The sequence below is a fragment of the Rana temporaria genome, chromosome 2 (genome assembly GCF_905171775.1).
Source record: "Rana temporaria chromosome 2, aRanTem1.1, whole genome shotgun sequence".
In the NCBI taxonomy this organism is placed as follows: Eukaryota; Metazoa; Chordata; class Amphibia; order Anura; family Ranidae; genus Rana; species Rana temporaria.
The window spans coordinates 49,418,790-49,438,763 of NC_053490.1; the positions used below are offsets into that span (position 1 = coordinate 49,418,790).

Consider the following 19,974-nt stretch of genomic DNA (forward strand, 5'->3'; position numbering starts at 1 on the left):
TTTCCCGGCGCAAGTCTTTTTTTCACGTCGTGATTCACAAAACGTCGGCGCAAAGCATGTCGGGAAATTTGCGTCGGGAGCATGCGCAGTACGTCCGGCGCGGGAACACGCCTAATTTAAATGGTACCCGCCCCATTTGAATTGGCCCGCCTTGCGCCGGACGGATTTAGGATACACCGCCGCAAATTTCCAGGTAAGTGCTTTGTAGATCGGGCACTTAGCCAGAAAATTTGCGGCGGTGTAACCTAAATCGGCCACGTTACGCTGCGCCGCCTGGCTGTGAATCTGGCCCTATAACTTTTGCGCAAACCAATCAATATACGCAATTTTTTTTTTTTTTACCAAAAAATATGTAGCAGAATACATATTGGCCTAAACTAATGATCAAATTAGATTACGTACAATTTTTTTATTGGATAGGTTTTATAGCAGAAAGTAAACAATATTGTTTTTTTTCCCCCAAAATTTTCGCTCTTTTTTTGTTTATAGCGCAAAAAAAAATTAAAATTGCAGAGGTGATCAGAGGGGAAAAAAAAGACATCAATTTCATTTGGGTACTGCCAGGTGTTTTTTCCACCTTAATGCATAGGAGAGTCCTGACCTCAGTCCTAATGAACAGGAACACCAATTGTGAGCCACAAATTCTGAGGAAATTTGTACCAAATTGAGAACAAATTCACACAGACACACTATATAAAAGCTTGGAGTGGAGGCTGTTACAGCCACAAAGGTAAAGTGCGGTATATTCATATTAATGCCTATGGTTAGCGTTTTGGCAGTGTTGTGGTTTAACAAGGTCATTAAAGTGGTTCTAAAGGCAGAAAGTTTTTTATTTTCATGCATTCTATACATGAAGGTAAAAAACCTTCTGAATGCAGCAGCCCCCCCTAATACCTGAGCCTCCTCTGATCCAGCGATGATGCACAAGAGTATTGGTTGACTAGCACTCTCCTTCCAGATTGGCTGAGACAGCAGCGAAGTGCTGTCAGTAAACCAATGAGGAAAGAGGGGGCGGGGCCACATTTCTGTGTCTAAATGGACTAACAGAGCAGCGGCTCAGCTCGGGTGCCCCCATAGCAAGCGGCTTACTGTGGGGGCACTGAGCAGGGGGGAGGTGCCAGAAGCGGGACCCGAGAAGAAGAGGATCTGGGCTTCTGTGTGCAAAACCATTACACAGAGCAGGCAAGTAGAACATGTTTATTATTTTTTTTATGAAAAAAACAAGACTTTAGTATGACTTTGTAATAGTAAGGTGTTCCCAAATTAGTGGCCATATAGGGAGCATCCTATGATTCAACTTGCTAGCAATCATTTAGAACTGAAACATATGTTTTGTGGGAGTTGTTTTTTTAAGTGTTACCCTTTACAATTACAAAGAAAATAATTTAAAAACACACAGAAAATTTGCAAACATTTCGGTAACTTTAAACTAGTAACTTCAAGTAGTTCAAATATTGTAGTAATAAAATAAAATCACTCATTTAAGTCAAAGCAATTAAAGATAAAGCCCCATTAACTAAAACACAATATGTAAGGAGCCGCAGTGCTAAACAATGATTGCTCTTGTGCTAAAATGAAGGCTTCTCTCAATATTACTGGTAAGTGATCCCATGCAAGGTGACTGACAAAGCACCTTGAACATTAAGACCTTAGTGCTACTATAAAACAGTCTAGCTTGATATACTTGTCAATGCAATGATAGCCTCTGCACATTACAGCTGTACTCAGAAAGGCACATTTAGAAGTAGAAAAGGTATGGAATAGAAGCCGGCACAGGTACAGAGGACTCCATGTTACTCACAGTAAAGTGGTTACGGCAAAGGCCCAGTCTCACCTCCTGCTCTATAGTGCTTATGTCAACTACACACAATGATGTCAAAACATTTTAAAAGCACATTTAACTACTTGCCGACCTGCCGCCGTAGTTTTACGGCAGCAGGTCGGCTCCCCTGCGCGAGAGCCCGTAGCTCTACGTCGGCTCTCTCGCCGTGCGCGTGCCCGGCGGGCGCGTTCGCCCCCGGGCACACGCGATCGCTCGTTACAGAGCGGAGAGCGGTGTGTGTAAACACACAGCTCCCGGTCCTGTCAGGGGGGAGGAAATGCTGATCCTCTGTTCATACAATGTATGAACAGAAGATCAGTGATTTCCCCTAGTGAAGCCACCCCCCCTACAGTTAGAACACACCCAGGGAACATACTTAACCCCTTCCCCGCCCCCTAGTGTTAACCCTTTCACTGCCAGTGGCATTTTTATAGTAATCCAATGCATTTTTATAGCACTGATCGCTATAAAAATGCCAATGGTCCCAAAAATGTGTCCGCCATAATGTCGTAGTACCGGGGGAAAAAAAAAAAAATACGCTGATCGCCGCCATTACTAGTAAAAAAAAAATATATTAATAAAAATGCCATAAAAATACCGCTATTTTGTAAACGCTATAACTTTTGGGAAAACCAAACGCTTATTGCGTTTTTTTTTTTACGAAAAATATGTAGAAGAATACGTATCGGCCTAAACTGAGGGAAAAAACGTTTTTTTATATATTTTTGGGGGTTATTTATTACAGCAAAAAATATAATTTTTTTTCAAAATTGTCGCTTTATTTTTGTTTATAGCGCAAAAACTAAAAACCGCAGAAGTGATCAAATACCACCAAAAGAAAGCTCTATTTGTGGGGAAAAAAAGGACGCCAATTTTGTTTGGGAGCCACGTTGCACGACCGCGCAATTGTCAGTTAAAGCGACGCAGTGCCGAATCACAAAAAGTGCTCTGGTCTTTGACCAGCAATATGGTCCGGGGGTTAAGAGGTTTAAACTCGGTAGTAAAATCTTATATGAGATTTTAGTAACTAAGTGCAATTTTAAAAGTTGTCCTTAATATAAAATGTATATACCTAGTGATCTGATCAAGAAGGGCCTTGTTCACCCACTCCCTGTATAGGGGGGCAACTTTCTGTCTCTCAATTTTATTTCTAATTTGTCACATGCACCCCTGGTGTAGACTACAAGTAGGTCAGGAAGCCGGTCCAAAGCATTGATTGGCAGCAGATGCTGGATTAAATAAATGCATGTAGACAAGAAGTTATTGAAAAGAGCTGCAGGAAATCTAAAGCTACAGCGATGCGGTAACCGGTGCGATTCCAGTTCAGGGTCTCGCATCGCATCTCTCCAGCAAGCAGTTTACACTGCCGTCTGCGAACCTCTGCGGGTGTCAATACAATGTTAATGACACCCCCAGATCAGTTCACAGATTGAAGTGCGAACTGTGGATTCGGACAGGAATCAGATCACAAAGTCCTTGCACCTTTGTTATGCGAATCCAATGCGAGTTCAGTATGTCTGAACTCGCATTGCACAGACATCGCATGTGATCGGCAGAGCAATGCGGGTGTGAATCAGATGTGATGTCTGTGTTTGCATATGTGTAAACCCAAGCTTAGGGATGAAATAATAATAATAATAGAAGTACTCAACATAAAATCCTTTCCTTAAGAGCTCACTGAGGGACAGAGAAAGTCTTAAATCTTTGGGTTATACTTCCGCCCAAATGAAGATTGGCTAAAAACCTGTAGGCAAGCCCATGGTAATATCTCTTCTACTACTGGCATGCCCTAATTTTGTAGGAAAGCAGTATATGATCTTAAACGGATGGGTGGGGGGATGGCACCTGTGTCCCTCAATGGACTTGAAGAAATGGATTTTACACAGAAAGTTTTAAACCTTTGTGATGTCCAAATGCGGGGTGAGCAATGGCAAACAAACAATCTCCAACAGGCCCAATGTAAAGATAAGAACTGGGGACTAGCTGCAACTCAAAGAGCTGCCCAAAAGGACCGTATGCCGAAGTTGGTAAACGATGAGGCAGAAAGGCCCACCTGGTTGAACTTATGGAACGTGTGAACAGAAGACCAGGTGGTAGCCTTGCAGGTCTGGGAAACAGAGACTTGAAAAATCCAAAAGGTGCTCACAGCTCTAGTGAAGTAAGCCTTTACAGTAACCAATCCTTGAGACCATAACAATGGTCTATCAGCCACATGGAGATGGCGGAACAAGAAGCACCCTTCAGGCTCATGTGGAATGACAAATGATAATCAGTCTATGGGAAAGAAGCAGTGACTGAGAAATAGATTTGCGTTTTGCATAGCCTGAATCACATCCAGACAACAGAATTTCCAATTGATAAACTGGAGCCTGACAAAAGGACTGATCAACAATGTCCTGGTTAAGGTGAAAGGCAGAGACTTACCATGGCAAGGAAGAAGTCCTGGCCTGCAACACCACCTTGTCCCCATGTAGAAACATTGTCCGGTAGAATCCAATTGATGGCCCTCCAAAAGGTTGGTCCAAAGCTGACGGGACAGTCAAATAGCCCAAAGCTCCAAGATTTTTATTCTGGTGATGAGATTCCTCTGACTTCCTCTGTACCAATGAGATGACCAGGACTCCCATCCCAGCCCAAAAAGCTGGCGTCCATCCATCATAAGAATGTTGCAAAAGATGCAAAGAAAGGCCTTCCCTGATCCCACAGCTGGATTACAGAGCCATGAAACCAGGGGTAGCTTGTCCAGGACCAGACTAAATTTTTTCACAATGGCTGAAGATGGTGTTGCAGATGTCTAGAGTGAAATCGGGCAAAGAGAAAAGCCTTGAAGAAGGCCAATATCAGCCCACACACTCTAATGCAAAAGCAGAGAATTGGATATCTTAGATTTTGAAGAGTTCCAGCTCGAGACTGGAAAGGCTGAAGCTTCTCCTGAAGAAGGAACGTTCTGGCCCGTGACGGGTCCCAGGACCAGACCAAGCAATGGGTCAGTTCCATCAACAATTTTTAAAGGTTCAGGATCCAACTGAACCTCTGTAATGTCTGGATATGTAGATACGTTGTCCGACAAAACACTACAATGGGGATATCCCGAGAACGAAATATGGACAAAATTGGAGCTAGTGCTTTGTTGTACACACAAGGTGTAGTAGATAAGCCAAAGATTATACACATGAACTGGTAGTGTAGTGGCCCTTCAGCATACCACATAAAGGGTTGGTGCTCTGGAAAGATGGGTACATGCCAGTAAGCATCTTTTATGTCCATAAAAAGCCAAAAGGTCTCCCTTGTGAAGGGGGCCAATGACAGATCTTGTGGATTTCAACTGGGAATTTTGGGCCTGAATGTAAATATCTGGTCCAAGATAAGGAAGAGGTCTCCTTTTTGTTTTTTGAACATTTAACAACTTAGGGGGAAAAAAATGAAATAAATGTGGAATTATTTAATTTAGGTGTCTTGGGCTAAATACTGATTGGACTTCGTACCTTATTTTTTTAGGTTGGGGTTTAGCAGTGAGAAAACAAGGAGGGGAATAAAAACTTGACTTTGTAGCCCTGGGAAATTACCTATTGAATTAAGGCATCTGCAATGCAGACTGTCCAAGTGTCTTAAAATGTTAACAAACATCCGCACAAACTTTTGTGGAGGAAGGCTTTTCTGAAGATTTGGCCAACTTGGAACGCTATATTTGCAGGTGATTGGTCGGCCTCACCACTGAAGTTGAAGAAGTGGAGAAAGTAAAGGGACGCTTCTTGGTGTTCAGAGAGAAAGATAGTTTGACAGTCTACTCATGAGGCTTCTTCCACTAGGGAAGATGAGTGCTCTTCCCACCAGTAACATATTTAATGAGAACATCTACAACTAGAGGTGCAGTCTTTAAAGGCCAAGTGGTTCAAATGCTTCTTACAAGGCAGTTACACAGTGCAGAACTTTAGCAAAAGTGCCCTAGGCTATGCATATGTACTGAGAGGAGACAGATGCAAGAAATAAGCCAGGAGGCTTTCAGTAAGCCACCACAACTAGAATTAACTCCACAGCCATCTGCTCCATGTGTTGAACGAGCAGAGGATCCAGCAGCCAATGAAAAAAGCTCCTGATGCTGAGCCCACACAGGGCAAGCCATGAGGCAAAGCCAACAGCTCTGTGCCTGGAAAGCAGTCCACAGTTAATTTAACCAGTCTGGAAAACACCCCACATGGAACCCAGTGCCTGAAAGTCATTTCTAGGCTAGCCCACAACATCAAGTCCAACGTGGTTTGTATAGAGCAGTGTTTCTCAATCTTTTTCCAGTCGGGGCGCCGTTAAAAAGTATTTTCAGTCTTGAGGCACCCCAGTCCAAGGCTTGGTTCACGTTACTGTGTGTCACGGAACACGTGTACCTTTTGAGTTTCGTCATACAGCTGGGTACTGCACTGTAGGGGGAAGCAGAGAGCACAGCACACTCCCCTGCACTTTCACTTTTGAGGCTGACAGAGCTTCTCACAGTGCCGATGTACAGTTCGGCAGGGGATCTGGAGATCAGGCTCACCTTACACCCATGAAATGGATACAGCGCCCAGAGGCGATTCAGTTTGCATGTGTTGCGCTTTACAAGTCTCTCACTCACTCACTCATTCTCTCCCCTGATCCCGCGGCACACCTGAGAACCTCTGACGGCACACACCGGTGTGCCTGGTTGAGAAAGGCTAGTATAGAGTATGGTCCAAAAGCCAGGCTGAGGACAAACATGTTGGATAGCTGAAATTTGAAGGTAAAACCTCCAGCAGCAGCATAGAGAAGCAAAAATTTGTAGAAAATGTACAAGTTAGTTTTTAATACAACAGAGCTGAAGAAAAGATGTAAATCCTTCTAAGACACTAGCAAAAACTGTGGTGAGCTGGTACTAGAAGGGGTAATTCAAAGGTTAAGACTTATTATGTCCTTCAATGGATGAGAAAAAAAAATTGAATAGCAACAGTGCTTTGAGAAGAAAGTGGCTGAGTGTTCTATAGAGTGTCATGTAGAAATAACAGTACATGTATACACGTCTTCAAAAAAAAGCAGAGGGAGGCTCCATTCCAAACAGTACATATAGCAGCAACCTAATGCCTAGAAGTGTTTCATGCTGTTGCACTTAGTCGAAAAGGCCTTGCAAAACTGGAGAGTTGGCAATCAAAAAAATGTAGTTGCATGTGGCAGGGGTCTTTGTGTCTCTGTTCTAGAAATAACAGTAACTGCTGCCTTCAGGCATTCTATTAAAAGCGCTGGTGCTAAGAGAACGACATCCTCTGGTCAGCAGGAAGAGGCAAGTCATTTGTACAGAACCTGTGGATCTGGAAGACCACAGCTATCACTGTAGTAGCGCCTACTAGTACAATGATTTCCAGCTTCCCCAACTGTCCATCGGTTATGAGATTTGCATTTTTACAATGTGCCAAGATGGACAAAAAGCAAGTATGCAATACAAATAATTCCTGGAGCTGAGAATTAAGCAGCTCAGGTTCTGCTTCTTACCCGATATTTATTGATGGGCACCTTGTCTGACAGAAAATAATCAGTAGGCAGTGGAAAGAAGCTGCAAAATCTCTTTCAGCACTGATTAATTGATTCCCTGTCTCAAGCTTGCTGGGTTGAATGAAAAAAAAAGAATGGAGGAGCACGAGGGGAGATAGCTCTACTATCCGATAGTAGCACAGTGATCTTCCCGCCTAGCTACCGTGTTCCGACGGGGGGATTGCCTCCCCCCGCAAGAACACACCACCGGTCAGTGCTCAAAGCTATTGGCTGCCAGCACTGGTTAGATGACAATCAGATGCTGGTTTTCCAGCATGCCCGTTCATCTGGCTACTGTTGGACAGGCTAGTGTACACACAGGCTGAGTGTCGGACAGTTTCTATTGAATCAGCCGATATTCACCCCATGTGTACCAGGCTGTAGGCTGCTGCCTCCTGTTCACAGAGATCTCTATCAGCCATTCTGTAAACTGGGGAAACCAAAGCCACAATGGGCATTTGAGTTGCTGGTCTGCAGAATGCCCGATGCCGAACATGCAGGAAATGGGCACAGGCTAGACTTGCACTTGCTGTGCTGCACTGAAGTCCCAAATTCAATTTTCAGCACACACACTATTAGCATTGTTTGCAAGTTTTTCCTGTGTTTGCAAGGGAGATAGACAGAATACATTATTATAGGGACATTCGACTATAAGCTCCTTTCAGAGAAGGCTGCAGTAAATGATCCATGTACTCTGTAAATCAGGATATAAATACTGAAAGTGATGAAATTAGTTAACTTGCATTAGGAAGTTTCAAAACTAGCATTAATCTTATTGGAAAGAGTAGGGAGGGGTAAAACCACATTTTTTTTCTTTTTCTTGTGTCACATTGGGGAGATTCCCTTTCACTCTCATAGACACAATAGAAACAATACGACAGTCGTAACCGCAACAAATGTCCCAATTCCCCCTTCCTGTTCAGTTGACAACTTAAAATGTTGGGTTTTCCCTCACTTTAGGTCTCAAGAACAGTTGTTAAAGGGAACAATTGAGGGCGAGAATCCCCAGTGGGGACACAGACAGCAGTACAAATTTGACAGAGGTTCGAACCCATCTATCCAATTAAAAAAAAGTAGGGGCTTTAGATATACTTAAGTATTTCGGCACATCTTTAAATATCATTTAGTGAAAGACTGCTAGAGCTGTAGACTGTAAAGCTCACAAGACATGTTACAATCTGAATGTAAAATATCCTTTAAACCTACCAACAACTCTGTAGTGTAAGGGCCTGCCTGACTGATACAAATTGAATAGTTTAGGTAGGTGCTCAAATAACATGCTTTAGTTAAATCTAAAGGAAACTGTGCAGTCAGATTGTAACATGTATGGTAATAAAAAACAGATCCCCAGGTATGGATTCTATTGTATAGTTATGTTGGTCGAGCGTGGACTAATGTAAGCATGCATAGTCCATACTGACTGCTGTGAAAGTTGAGAATCACTGTAGTGGTTGCCGCTGTCTTCCCAGTCCCATGCCGAGTGGCTGCCCTGCTGCCCAATAACCACAGGGGGTCACTTGCTTGGCACAGTCTCCATTCGCAACAGAGAAGACGTTGTACTAATTGGGAAAAATGCAAGGCCTTCTGTGAACAAGCGAGTGACCACCTATGCAGCCACTCAGCACAGGACCCGGAAGACAGCAGTGATCACTGTAATGCGGCTACTAGTGATTTTCTGCTTCCATAGTGGTCCCACCAGGTATGGTATATGAATACTTACATTAGTCAAAGCTGGACCAATGTAACTATGCAATAAACTCTATACCTGGAGTTCAGCTTAAAGATCTTTATTACCAGGTAATTCATATTTAAAGCCAACAGAAAAAGTAATTTCCATTAAAATCAATAGCTGATGATTAGTGTACACAGTAATAATGGGGTGATCACTTCAAGATCTGAATTGCTACCCTTCATGTTAAACTGAGCAGATAAAGTCCACTGCAATTCCAGACATGCAGTCTAATCAGTGCAAATAGAACTATTTTGGAGCACAGTACCCTACAGACAATGGTGAGCAACCTAACCACCAAATGCATGAGGGACTCTTAAGACATAAGGTTATTATTAGTTCCAGATGAATAGAACAGGTTAAACGACGGTCTGGGTGACAGAATGCACAGACCCTCCCCGGTCAGAAGACATAGAGCGGTTACTCATCTCCTGCTTGAGCTCTTCCAATTTCTTCTGTAGCTCCGCTCGCTTGACAAGCAAATCCTTACACTGACTCTTGACAGCATCCTACAAGAAATAACCAGGTGTCAGTGGCTGGATTTCCAAGAAATATAGTACAAGGAGATAACAAAACCTATATAAACATGCAGGAATATAGGGCCAGATTCACATAGAACTGCGTGGCGTAACGTATCGTAGATACGTTACACCGCCGCAAGTTATCGCAAGTGCCCGATTCACAAAGCACTTGCGATGAAAACTACTCCGGCGCAAGGCGGGCCAATTCAAATGGGTGTGTGCCATTTAAATTAGGCGCGCTCCCGCGCCGGACCTACTGCGCATGCTCCGTTTCCCAACTCCCGCCGTGACGTCATTTTTTCGAACGGCGACGCACGTAGCATACTTCCGTATTCCCAGGCGTGTTTTACGCAAACGACATTACATTTCGACGCGGGAACGACGGCCATACTTTAGACAGCAATACGATTGCTGACTAAAGTTAGGGCAGGTCAAATAACGACTAAAATTGCGACGGGAAACTTGACTACGGACGACGTAGCGAACGCGAAAATCCGTCGGGGATCCGCCGTAACTGCTAATTTGCATACCCGACGCTGGTTTACGACGCGAACTCCACCCAGCGGCGGCCGCGGTATTGCATCCTAAGATCCGACAGTGTAAAACAATTACACCTGTCGGATCTTATGGATATCTATGCGTAACTGATTCTATGAATCAGTCGCATAGATAGAAACAGAGATACGACGGCGTATCAGGAGAAACGCCGTCGTATCTCTTTGGTGAATCTGGCCCGTAATGTTTAAGAAGTTCATAGGGCCAGGCACCCACAAACTTTTAGGGAAAATAGGATTTTTATCTTCATACTTCTCTATAAAATCCCTTTCTTTGAATAGATCACAGGAGACAGAGTTAGGCTAATATTCATTACCTACTGGATTATACGCCATCTTTGGTGAATGGACACTGGTAGACAAAGTCTTAGACAGGAAGTCCGCCCCTATATAACCCCTCCCATACAGGAAGTACTTCAGTTTTGCAGCAAGCACTGAGTGTCCAGCCTCTAGCTAGCTTGACTGATTGTTACAATCATTGGGGAATCCCACCATCAGTAAATAAGGCGGCACGGGGCAGCCTTAAAAACTAAGAGCCCAATCTTTACCCATTACAGCGAGTGCCGTCACTTGAGAACCTTCGAGGACTGGGTACCCTTTTCATGTTTTAGGGTCCACTCCCTTGGACCTGTACAGCACCCTGCAGGAATTCCTTAGCTCTGTGGTGTCCAGGATTCAGCTACACAGTGTCCAGCACCCGAAGGTCGCGTTACAGGCAAAACCTCGCAGGATCCTTGCGTCTTTTTGAGAGGCTCGGGTACCATTTATTTACGCATAAAAGCTTTATTTCAAAATGGATCCGATCGGTCAATCCCTTGATTCATTTAAGAACCATTTTTGGGACTAAAGACCTGGAGCTCAGAGAGCTCAACAAAAACGTGCCCATCCACCTTGCAGACACTGGTAAAAAACTGAAGTACTTCCTGTATGGGAGGGGTTATATAGGCGTGGACTTCCTGTCTAAGAATTTGTCTACCAGTGTCCATTCACCTAGAGATGGCTTATAACCGAGTAGATAATGAATATTAGCCCAACTCTGCTGTGTCCCGTGATGTATGATAAAGAAATAGTATACACTGTGCTAATCTTATCAAGAAACACTGCAAATGTATTGTTAAATTGCTTGTTAAATAGTTTCAATGATAACAAAAACCACCTGCATTTGACAGGCGTTGTCTAAACTTTTCATAAGACCACAAAAAAAAAAAAAAATATATAGTACATACGTACATGCGGTTTAGTCCTTGGGTTCCACCTTATGTAATATTCTGCCCAAAGCTGCAGCTGCCTAGTGCTGGTCACCGGGTACAAGACGTGGTCAGAGTAATCCACAAATAGTGGATTAGTAAAGTCTTCAAGTTGGCTGTTAATGTACGACCACAGGGAGACAGTCTCTTCCAGAACGGACTAAATTCAGACACAAAAAAAGAAAATTAAGATGAACAGTGAGGTCTAGATTTTAACTTAATGCCTACACTCCGGGCAAGCAGCTAAATACATCTGAAATACATACAGTTTAATGGATTCAGTTGACAAAGGATTTGTATAGGAAAGCACAGTGGTTAAGTGGTTAGCACTTCTGCCTAGCAGCAATAGGGTTGTCAGTTTGAATCACAACCACGTCACTACCTGCCTGGAGTTTGCATGTTTTCCCTGTGTCTGCGTGGGTTTCCTCCGGGTACTCCAGTTTATTTGGTCCTGTCTAAATTGGCCCTAGTATGTGTACATACAGTAACAAAAGTCAGTACACCCCTCACATTTTTGTAAATATTTTATCAATATATAAAATAATGACACTTTGCTACAATGTAAAGTAGTGAGTGTTCAGCTTGTATAACAGTGTACACTTGCTGTCCCCTCAAAATAACTCAACACACAGCCATTAATGTTTAAACCGCTGGCAACAAATGCGAGTACACCCCTAAGTGAAAATGTTGAAATGTATCCATTTTCCCTCCCCGGTGTCATGCGATTCGTTAGTGTTACAATTGGTGTCATCGCTCTCTCATACTGGTCACTGGAAGTTCAAAATGACACCTCATGGCAAAGAACTCTTTGAGGATCTGAAAAAAGAATTGTTGCTCTACATAAAGATGGACTAGGCTATAAGAAGATTGCCAAGACCCTGAAACTGAGCTGCAGCACGGTGGCCAAGACCATACAGCGGTTTACAGACAATTTCTTTCACCGCTCCAGGTGAGTCTCGTAGATCATCAAGGGTAGTTTGAACCACCAGGGTGCCGGCAATGCTGATTGTAGCAAAAACGAAAAGAACTCTGGACAGCCGCACTCCAAAATGACTTAAAATAAAGTTGGTCTTTTAATGTAAAAAGTACATACAGGCACTGCAAACAACAGATACAGATTGGCCGACGCGTTTCACGCTGCAATTCAGCGCTTAGTCATGGCTAACATAGGTTCACACTAAAAATACATATATACCCATACCACCATCATGTGAGAAAACATTCGCCTATGGCGAGACTGGATCAATTAAACAATTAGATAGTTAATTGCATGCATATTAAAACCAATTTATATGGAACAGGTGATGTAGCATATCTTGCAATTAACATGTTAAAGTGAAGAAAAAAAGAAACAAAAACAAAATAAGATCATACATATGCCTAGGACATGTGAATAGACAAACCGCACCTATATATATCTTGGGGTCTCCAAATAGGCAAGATAACCATTGTAACTAGTGTATGACTCCACTTAGAGTTAATAAAAGTAATATAAAATAAAATAAAATAAAAATGAAAATAAAATAAATAAAATAGAGTTTCGTTTATTGTGTTTTGTGAAAGACACAACTATTATAAAAATATGTATGTAAACACTCCTGTGTGAAATAATGAGTATACCCATCGAACTATGTCCTGGGGGTGAATATTGAAGTGCTTCTAAATCTTTTATATTTTATTTTGTTTTTTATTTTTAATTTTTTATGTGTATCATATTTTCTAGACTATATTTGTCTTTTATTATTAAATTTTTTTAGGTTTTTTAGAATCAATTATCTAGTGTTTTACTATGTGTGTTATTCTAAACAAAGAATGAAAAATAAAGTGTTAAATGTAGAAGATTATCGTAATCGCAATTGCAATTAAAAAGATAAACTTCTGTGTATTAGTGTTAATACCAATATTTTAAATTTCATTGATATTCTTATATATGATATATCAACTGTGACTTAGTGTTGGTAAGCACATAGTGGAAGTCAAGATGTAATCCATCTATTTTATACGGTAAACCCGAGAAGATTGCCCCAGGTCATGTATATCAGACCAAAAAATGTGTACATATGGAGATTACTAATGTTAAAGCCTCTATGTGTCTAGTTACGAGTTAAAGACATAGTATTCTTATAGTGTGAAGATTAATTGTCGGGAGACAAATACAGGCTCTCCAATACAGAAATCAATATCTAGACCACAGAGGCATGACTCTCCAAAAGGCTATACCAATGTATATGGAGTAAATATCTTTCTCATGAACAGAAAATGAGTATAGAACAAGCTCAGAGTTTACCGTAAAAAACGAGAAGGAAAAGAACATCCCCTGTACATAAGGGTTAACAGTAATCTAATGGTTTAACATGATCATAACTAGGTCAAGATTGCGGTCTGGTGTATTGTGTCCATAATACACACAAAATTTGTGTGTATGGACATTAAGTCAACAGTGATATAACGCTGTGAGACACTATAAAAAATTGATATGTCATAGGGACCCTGATCATGACTCTCCAGAAGGCCGGAATGTAAAACCGTTAAGGGCAATGATGCTTGATGTGCATTATCCAGCATATGTGGAACTAAGCTGAAAAATAGATCATGGATTTAAGAAAAATGTGGTTACGATGTATGTTGTAGAGGAGGACACATGGTCCCCAAAAAAAGAAAGAAAGAAAGAAAGAAAAAAGAAAAAGAAAAAAAGGGAAAAAAGAAAAAATGGTGATGGATATAATGTTCCGTAAAATTGGGCTTCAAAGAAGCACCGTTGGAACCGAAAGGGGGGGGGGGGGGGGGGGGGGGTTTTAAATCTTTAGTATCAAGACACAAATGAGAAATGTTCCCATGTTGTGTGAAATGATATGAAATGAAATATGTGGAAATAAAGATTGAATGTCAATGAACAAAAATATGGTAGACAAAGCAACACAGACACTGCAATGATAACTATGTGTCTGGCCAGCTAGACTGAGTAAAAGTCCATAATAAGTGTATAAATTAAAATGAAATTGACATTCAAAATGAAATGGCCATTACTGTGAATACTCAAAACACAGATATGTGCCAATCCGTCCCCTCTCCCCTCCTAGCAGAACCCCTCTGCATCTCAAGACATTTAATAAGGAACCCGATTGATGATTGGTCTAAATAAAGGTGAAGTGCAGCAAAATGATGCATGTATATCAGACCCGCATGAAGACTGGTCCATCTGTGTTCCAATATGTACCTGTGTTGTGCAGTGTCATTGATACCGCACAACACATGTATTTTAGGCCTAGTGTACTGAGGCAGTAATGTAAATAGATGAAAAACAGTCACTATGTGTGAAATAATATGATATAGGCATGTAGAATGAGGAAAAAAGAAGAAGAAAAAAGGAAAAGAATAGATAATATATGATATAATATGACTAGAGGAATGTGGGAAGAATGAATTAGGAGGGGGCATGTGTCTCCACGAGAGGAGGGAATGAGACAAAGGCGGGGAAGGAAGGCGATGTTCAGTCATGATAATGAGAGACATCCCAGTCAAAGTTGAGTCCCCGCGGCTGTCTGCAGTCAAGATGGAAAATCCAAAAAACTTCCCGTTTACAGAGAAGCTTAAACGTATCTCCTCCTCTGGGTGGACACACTACCCTCTCCATACCCTGTATGGATAAGCTGGAAATATTTTTGTTGTGTAAATTATTCCAGTGTTTGGCCACGTTAGTGTTATGATTCTTCTCAATGTCGTATAAATGATCACTAAGTCTATCCCTTAATCTCCTTATAGTTCTTCCAACATACTGAACATGACAAATACTACACGAGATGACATAAACTACAAATTTTGTGTTGCAGTTGACATAATGTTTAATTTTAAAATCTCTGCCATTGGAACATGACTGAACCGTGTTGCCAATGCCTATTAAAGGACAGTATCTGCACCCATGAGTGCCACATCTAAAAGTGCCAACAAAATCAAGCCATGTGGGGGAGGCAGATTGTGAGACGTATAGGCTGGGTGAAAGGACACCCCCTAAAGTGGGGGCTCTACGGCTTACTGATTTGATACCCTCAGACAGAATAGACGCATAAGTACTGTCACTATAAAGGACAGGTAGATACTTATTAACGATGCTTTGCTGCGAGCTGACTCATCCCACCCGATACATACCATCAATAGCATCCCATATGGACAGTTTTTACGTTTGAAGAGGCTATGCACTTCTCCCAATGATTTTCTAAAAGAGGCAGATCAAATGGCGCTTAGATTTAGGGACAGAGGCTATTCAGCAACTGTCATTAACAACGCCCTACGTAGGGTTAACACTATATCTAGAGATTCATTATTGGCCAAAAAACGAGTAAAGGACATCCAGACTGGATCTTCGGCTCACAGATTTGCCCCCCTTTTTTCCACAGCCTACAGTACAGAGTACCATAAGATTAAACACATCGTTAATAAGTATCTACCTGTCCTTTATAGTGACAGTACTTATGCGTCTATTCTGTCTGAGGGTATCAAATCAGTAAGCCGTAGAGCCCCCACTTTAGGGGGTGTCCTTTCACCCAGCCTATACGTCTCACAATCTGCCTCCCCCACATGGCTTGATTTTGTTGGCACTTTTAGATGTGGCACTCATGGGTGCAGATACTGTCCTTTAATAGGCATTGGCAACACGGTTCAGTCATGTTCCAATGGCAGAGATTTTAAAATTAAACAGTATGTCATCTGCAACACAAAATTTGTAGTTTATGTCATCTCGTGTAGTATTTGTCATGTTCAGTATGTTGGAAGAACTATAAGGAGATTAAGGGATAGACTTAGTGATCATTTATACGACATTGAGAAGAATCATAACACTAACGTGGCCAAACACTGGAATAATTTACACAACAAAAATATTTCCAGCTTATCCATACAGGGTATGGAGAGGGTAGTGTGTCCACCCAGAGGAGGAGATAAGTTTAAGCTTCTCTGTAAACGGGAAGTTTTTTGGATTTTCCATCTGGACTGCAGACAGCCGCGAGGACTCAACTTTGACTGGGATGTCTCTCATTATCATGACTGAACATCGCCTTCCTTCCCCGCCTTTGTCTCATTCCCTCCTCTCGTGGAGACACATGCCCCCTCCTAATTCATTCTTCCCACATTCCTCTAGTCATATTATATCATATATTATCTATTCTTTTCCTTTTTTCTTCTTCTTTTTTCCTCATTCTACATGCCTATATCATATTATTTCACACATAGTGACTGTTTTTCATCTATTTACATTACTGCCTCAGTACACTAGGCCTAAAATACATGTGTTGTGCGGTATCAATGACACTGCACAACACAGGTACATATTGGAACACAGATGGACCAGTCTTCATGCGGGTCTGATATACATGCATCATTTTGCTGCACTTCACCTTTATTTAGACCAATCATCAATCGGGTTCCTTATTAAATGTCTTGAGATGCAGAGGGGTTCTGCTAGGAGGGGAGAGGGGACGGATTGGCACATATCTGTGTTTTGAGTATTCACAGTAATGGCCATTTCATTTTGAATGTCAATTTCATTTTAATTTATACACTTATTATGGACTTTTACTCAGTCTAGCTGGCCAGACACATAGTTATCATTGCAGTGTCTGTGTTGCTTTGTCTACCATATTTTTGTTCATTGACATTCAATCTTTATTTCCACATATTTCATTTCATATCATTTCACACAACATGGGAACATTTCTCATTTGTGTCTTGATACTAAAGATTTAAAACCCCCCCCCCCCCCTCCCCCCCTTTCGGTTCCAACGGTGCTTCTTTGAAGCCCAATTTTACGGAACATTATATCCATCACCATTTTTTCTTTTTTCCCTTTTTTTCTTTTTCTTCTTTTTCCTTTTTTTCATTTCTTTCTTTTTTTGGGGACCATGTGTCCTCCTCTACAACATACATCGTAACCACATTTTTCTTAAATCCATGATCTATTTTTCAGCTTAGTTCCACATATGCTGGATAATGCACATCAAGCATCATTGCCCTTAACGGTTTTACATTCCGGCCTTCTGGAGAGTCATGATCAGGGTCCCTATGACATATCAATTTTTTATAGTGTCTCACAGCGTTATATCACTGTTGACTTAATGTCCATACACACAAATTTTGTGTGTATTATGGACACAATACACCAGACCGCAATCTTGACCTAGTTATGATCATGTTAAACCATTAGATTACTGTTAACCCTTATGTACAGGGGATGTTCTTTTCCTTCTCGTTTTTTACGGTAAACTCTTTGAGCTTGTTCTATACTTATTTTCTGTTCATGAGAAAGATATTTACTCCATATACATTGGTATAGCCTTTTGGAGAGTCATGCCTCTGTGGTCTAGATATTGATTTCTGTATTGGAGAGCCTGTATTTGTCTCCAGACAATTAATCTTCACACTAGAAGAATACTATGTCTTTAACTCGTAACTAGACACATAGAGGCTTTAACATTAGTAATCTCCATATGTACACATTTTTTGGTCTGATATACATGACCTGGGGCAATCTTCTCGGGTTTACCGTATAAAATAGATGGATTACATCTTGACTTCCACTATGTGCTTACCAACACTAAGTCACAGTTGATATATCATATATAAGAATATCAATGAAATTTAAAATATTGGTATTAACACTAATACACAGAAGTTTATCTTTTTAATTGCAATTACGATAATCTTCTACATTTAACACTTTATTTTTCATTCTTTGTTTAGAATAACACACATAGTAAAACACTAGATAATTGATTCTAAAAAACCTTTAAAAAACCTAAAAAAATTTAATAATAAAAGACAAATATAGTCTAGAAAATATGATACACATAAAAAATTAAAAATAAAAAACAAAATAAAATATAAAAGATTTAGAAGCACTTCAATATTCACCCCCAGGACATAGTTCGATGGGTATACTCATTATTTCACACAGGAGTGTTTACATACATATTTTTATAATAGTTGTGTCTTTCACAAAACACAATAAACGAAACTCTATTTTATTTATTTTATTTTCATTTTTATTTTATTTTATTTTATATTACTTTTATTAACTCTAAGTGGAGTCATACACTAGTTACAATGGTTATCTTGCCTATTTGGAGACCCCAAGATATATATAGGTGCGGTTTGTCTATTCACATGTCCTAGGCATATGTATGATCTTATTTTGTTTCTTTTTTTCTTCACTTTAACATGTTAATTGCAAGATATGCTACATCACCTGTTCCATATAAATTGGTTTTAATATGCATGCAATTAACTATCTAATTGTTTAATTGATCCAGTCTCGCCATAGGCGAATGTTTTCTCACATGATGGTGGTATGGGTATATATGTATTTTTAGTGTGAACCTATGTTAGCCATGACTAAGCGCTGAATTGCAGCGTGAAACGCGTCGGCCAATCTGTATCTGTTGTTTGCAGTGCCTGTATGTACTTTTTACATTAAAAGACCAACTTTATTTTAAGTCATTTTGGAGTGCGGCTGTCCAGAGTTCTTTTCGTTTTTGCTACATACAGCGGTTTAATTGGACAGGTTCCACTCAGAACAGGCCTCACCATTGTCGACCAAAGAAGTTGAGTGCACGTGCTCAGCATCATATCCAGAGGTTGTCTTTGGGAAATAGATGTATGAGTGCTGCCAGCATTGCTGCAGAGGTTGAAAGGGTGGGGGGGGGGGGGGTCAACCTGTCAGTGCTCAGACCATACGCCACACACTGCATAAAATTGAGACCAAGATAAACTTATTTGGTTCAGATGGTGTCAAGCTTGTGTGGCGACAACCAGGTGAGGAGTACAAAGACAAGTGTGCCTACAGTCAAGCATGGTGGTGGGAGTGTCATGGTCTGAGGCTGCATGAGTGCTGCTGGAACTGGAGAGCTACAGTTTATCGAGGGAACCATGAATGCCAACATGTACTGTGATATACTGAGGCATAGCTTGATCCCCCTCGCTTCAGAGACTGGGCCGCAGGGCAGTATTCCAACATGACCACTGCCTTGCTAAAGAAGCTGAGGTAAAGGCCATGGCCTGGCCCAGCATGTCTCCAGACCTAAACCCTATTAAGCATCTGTGGGGCATTCTCAAATGGAAGGTGGAGGAGCGCAAGGTCTCTAACATCCACCAGCTCTGTGATGTCATCATGGAGGAATGGAAGAGGACTCCAGTGGCAACCTCGGAAGCTCTGGTGAACTCCATGCCCAAGAGGGTTAAGGCAGTGCTGGAAAATAATGGTGGCCACACAAAATATTTACACTTTGGACCCAATTTGGACATTTTCACTTAGAGGTGTACTCACCTTTGTTGCCATCAGTTTAGACATTAATGGCTGTGTGTTGAGTTATTTTGAGGGGACAGCAAATTTACACTGTTATACAAGCTGTACACTCACTACACAACATTGTAGCAAAGTGTAATTTCTTCAGTGTTGTCACATGAAAAGATATAATAAAATATTTACAGAAATGTGAGGGGTGTACTCACTTTTGTGAGATACTCTATGTTAGAGCTGAACAATTAATTGTTAAAAAATCGTGATCTCGATTCAACCCCC

General features: G+C 41.1%; 1 protein-coding gene across 2 annotated transcripts in view; it reads right to left on the reverse strand.

Annotated features, from left to right (window-relative positions):
- Nucleotides 1-9,269: 9,269 nt before the first annotated feature.
- The window catches only part of MTMR2 (myotubularin related protein 2), a 55,381-nt gene continuing 44,676 nt past the window's right edge, over nucleotides 9,270-19,974 (reverse strand). For both annotated transcript variants that reach the window (XM_040340180.1, XM_040340179.1), the window contains exons 14-15: nucleotides 11,389-11,565; nucleotides 9,270-9,592 (exon numbers count right to left, since the gene is read on the reverse strand). In XM_040340180.1, the coding sequence (XP_040196114.1) occupies nucleotides 9,443-9,592; nucleotides 11,389-11,565 (327 nt within the window). In that variant the 3' untranslated portion in view covers nucleotides 9,270-9,442. The remainder of the gene's footprint in view (nucleotides 9,593-11,388; nucleotides 11,566-19,974) is intronic.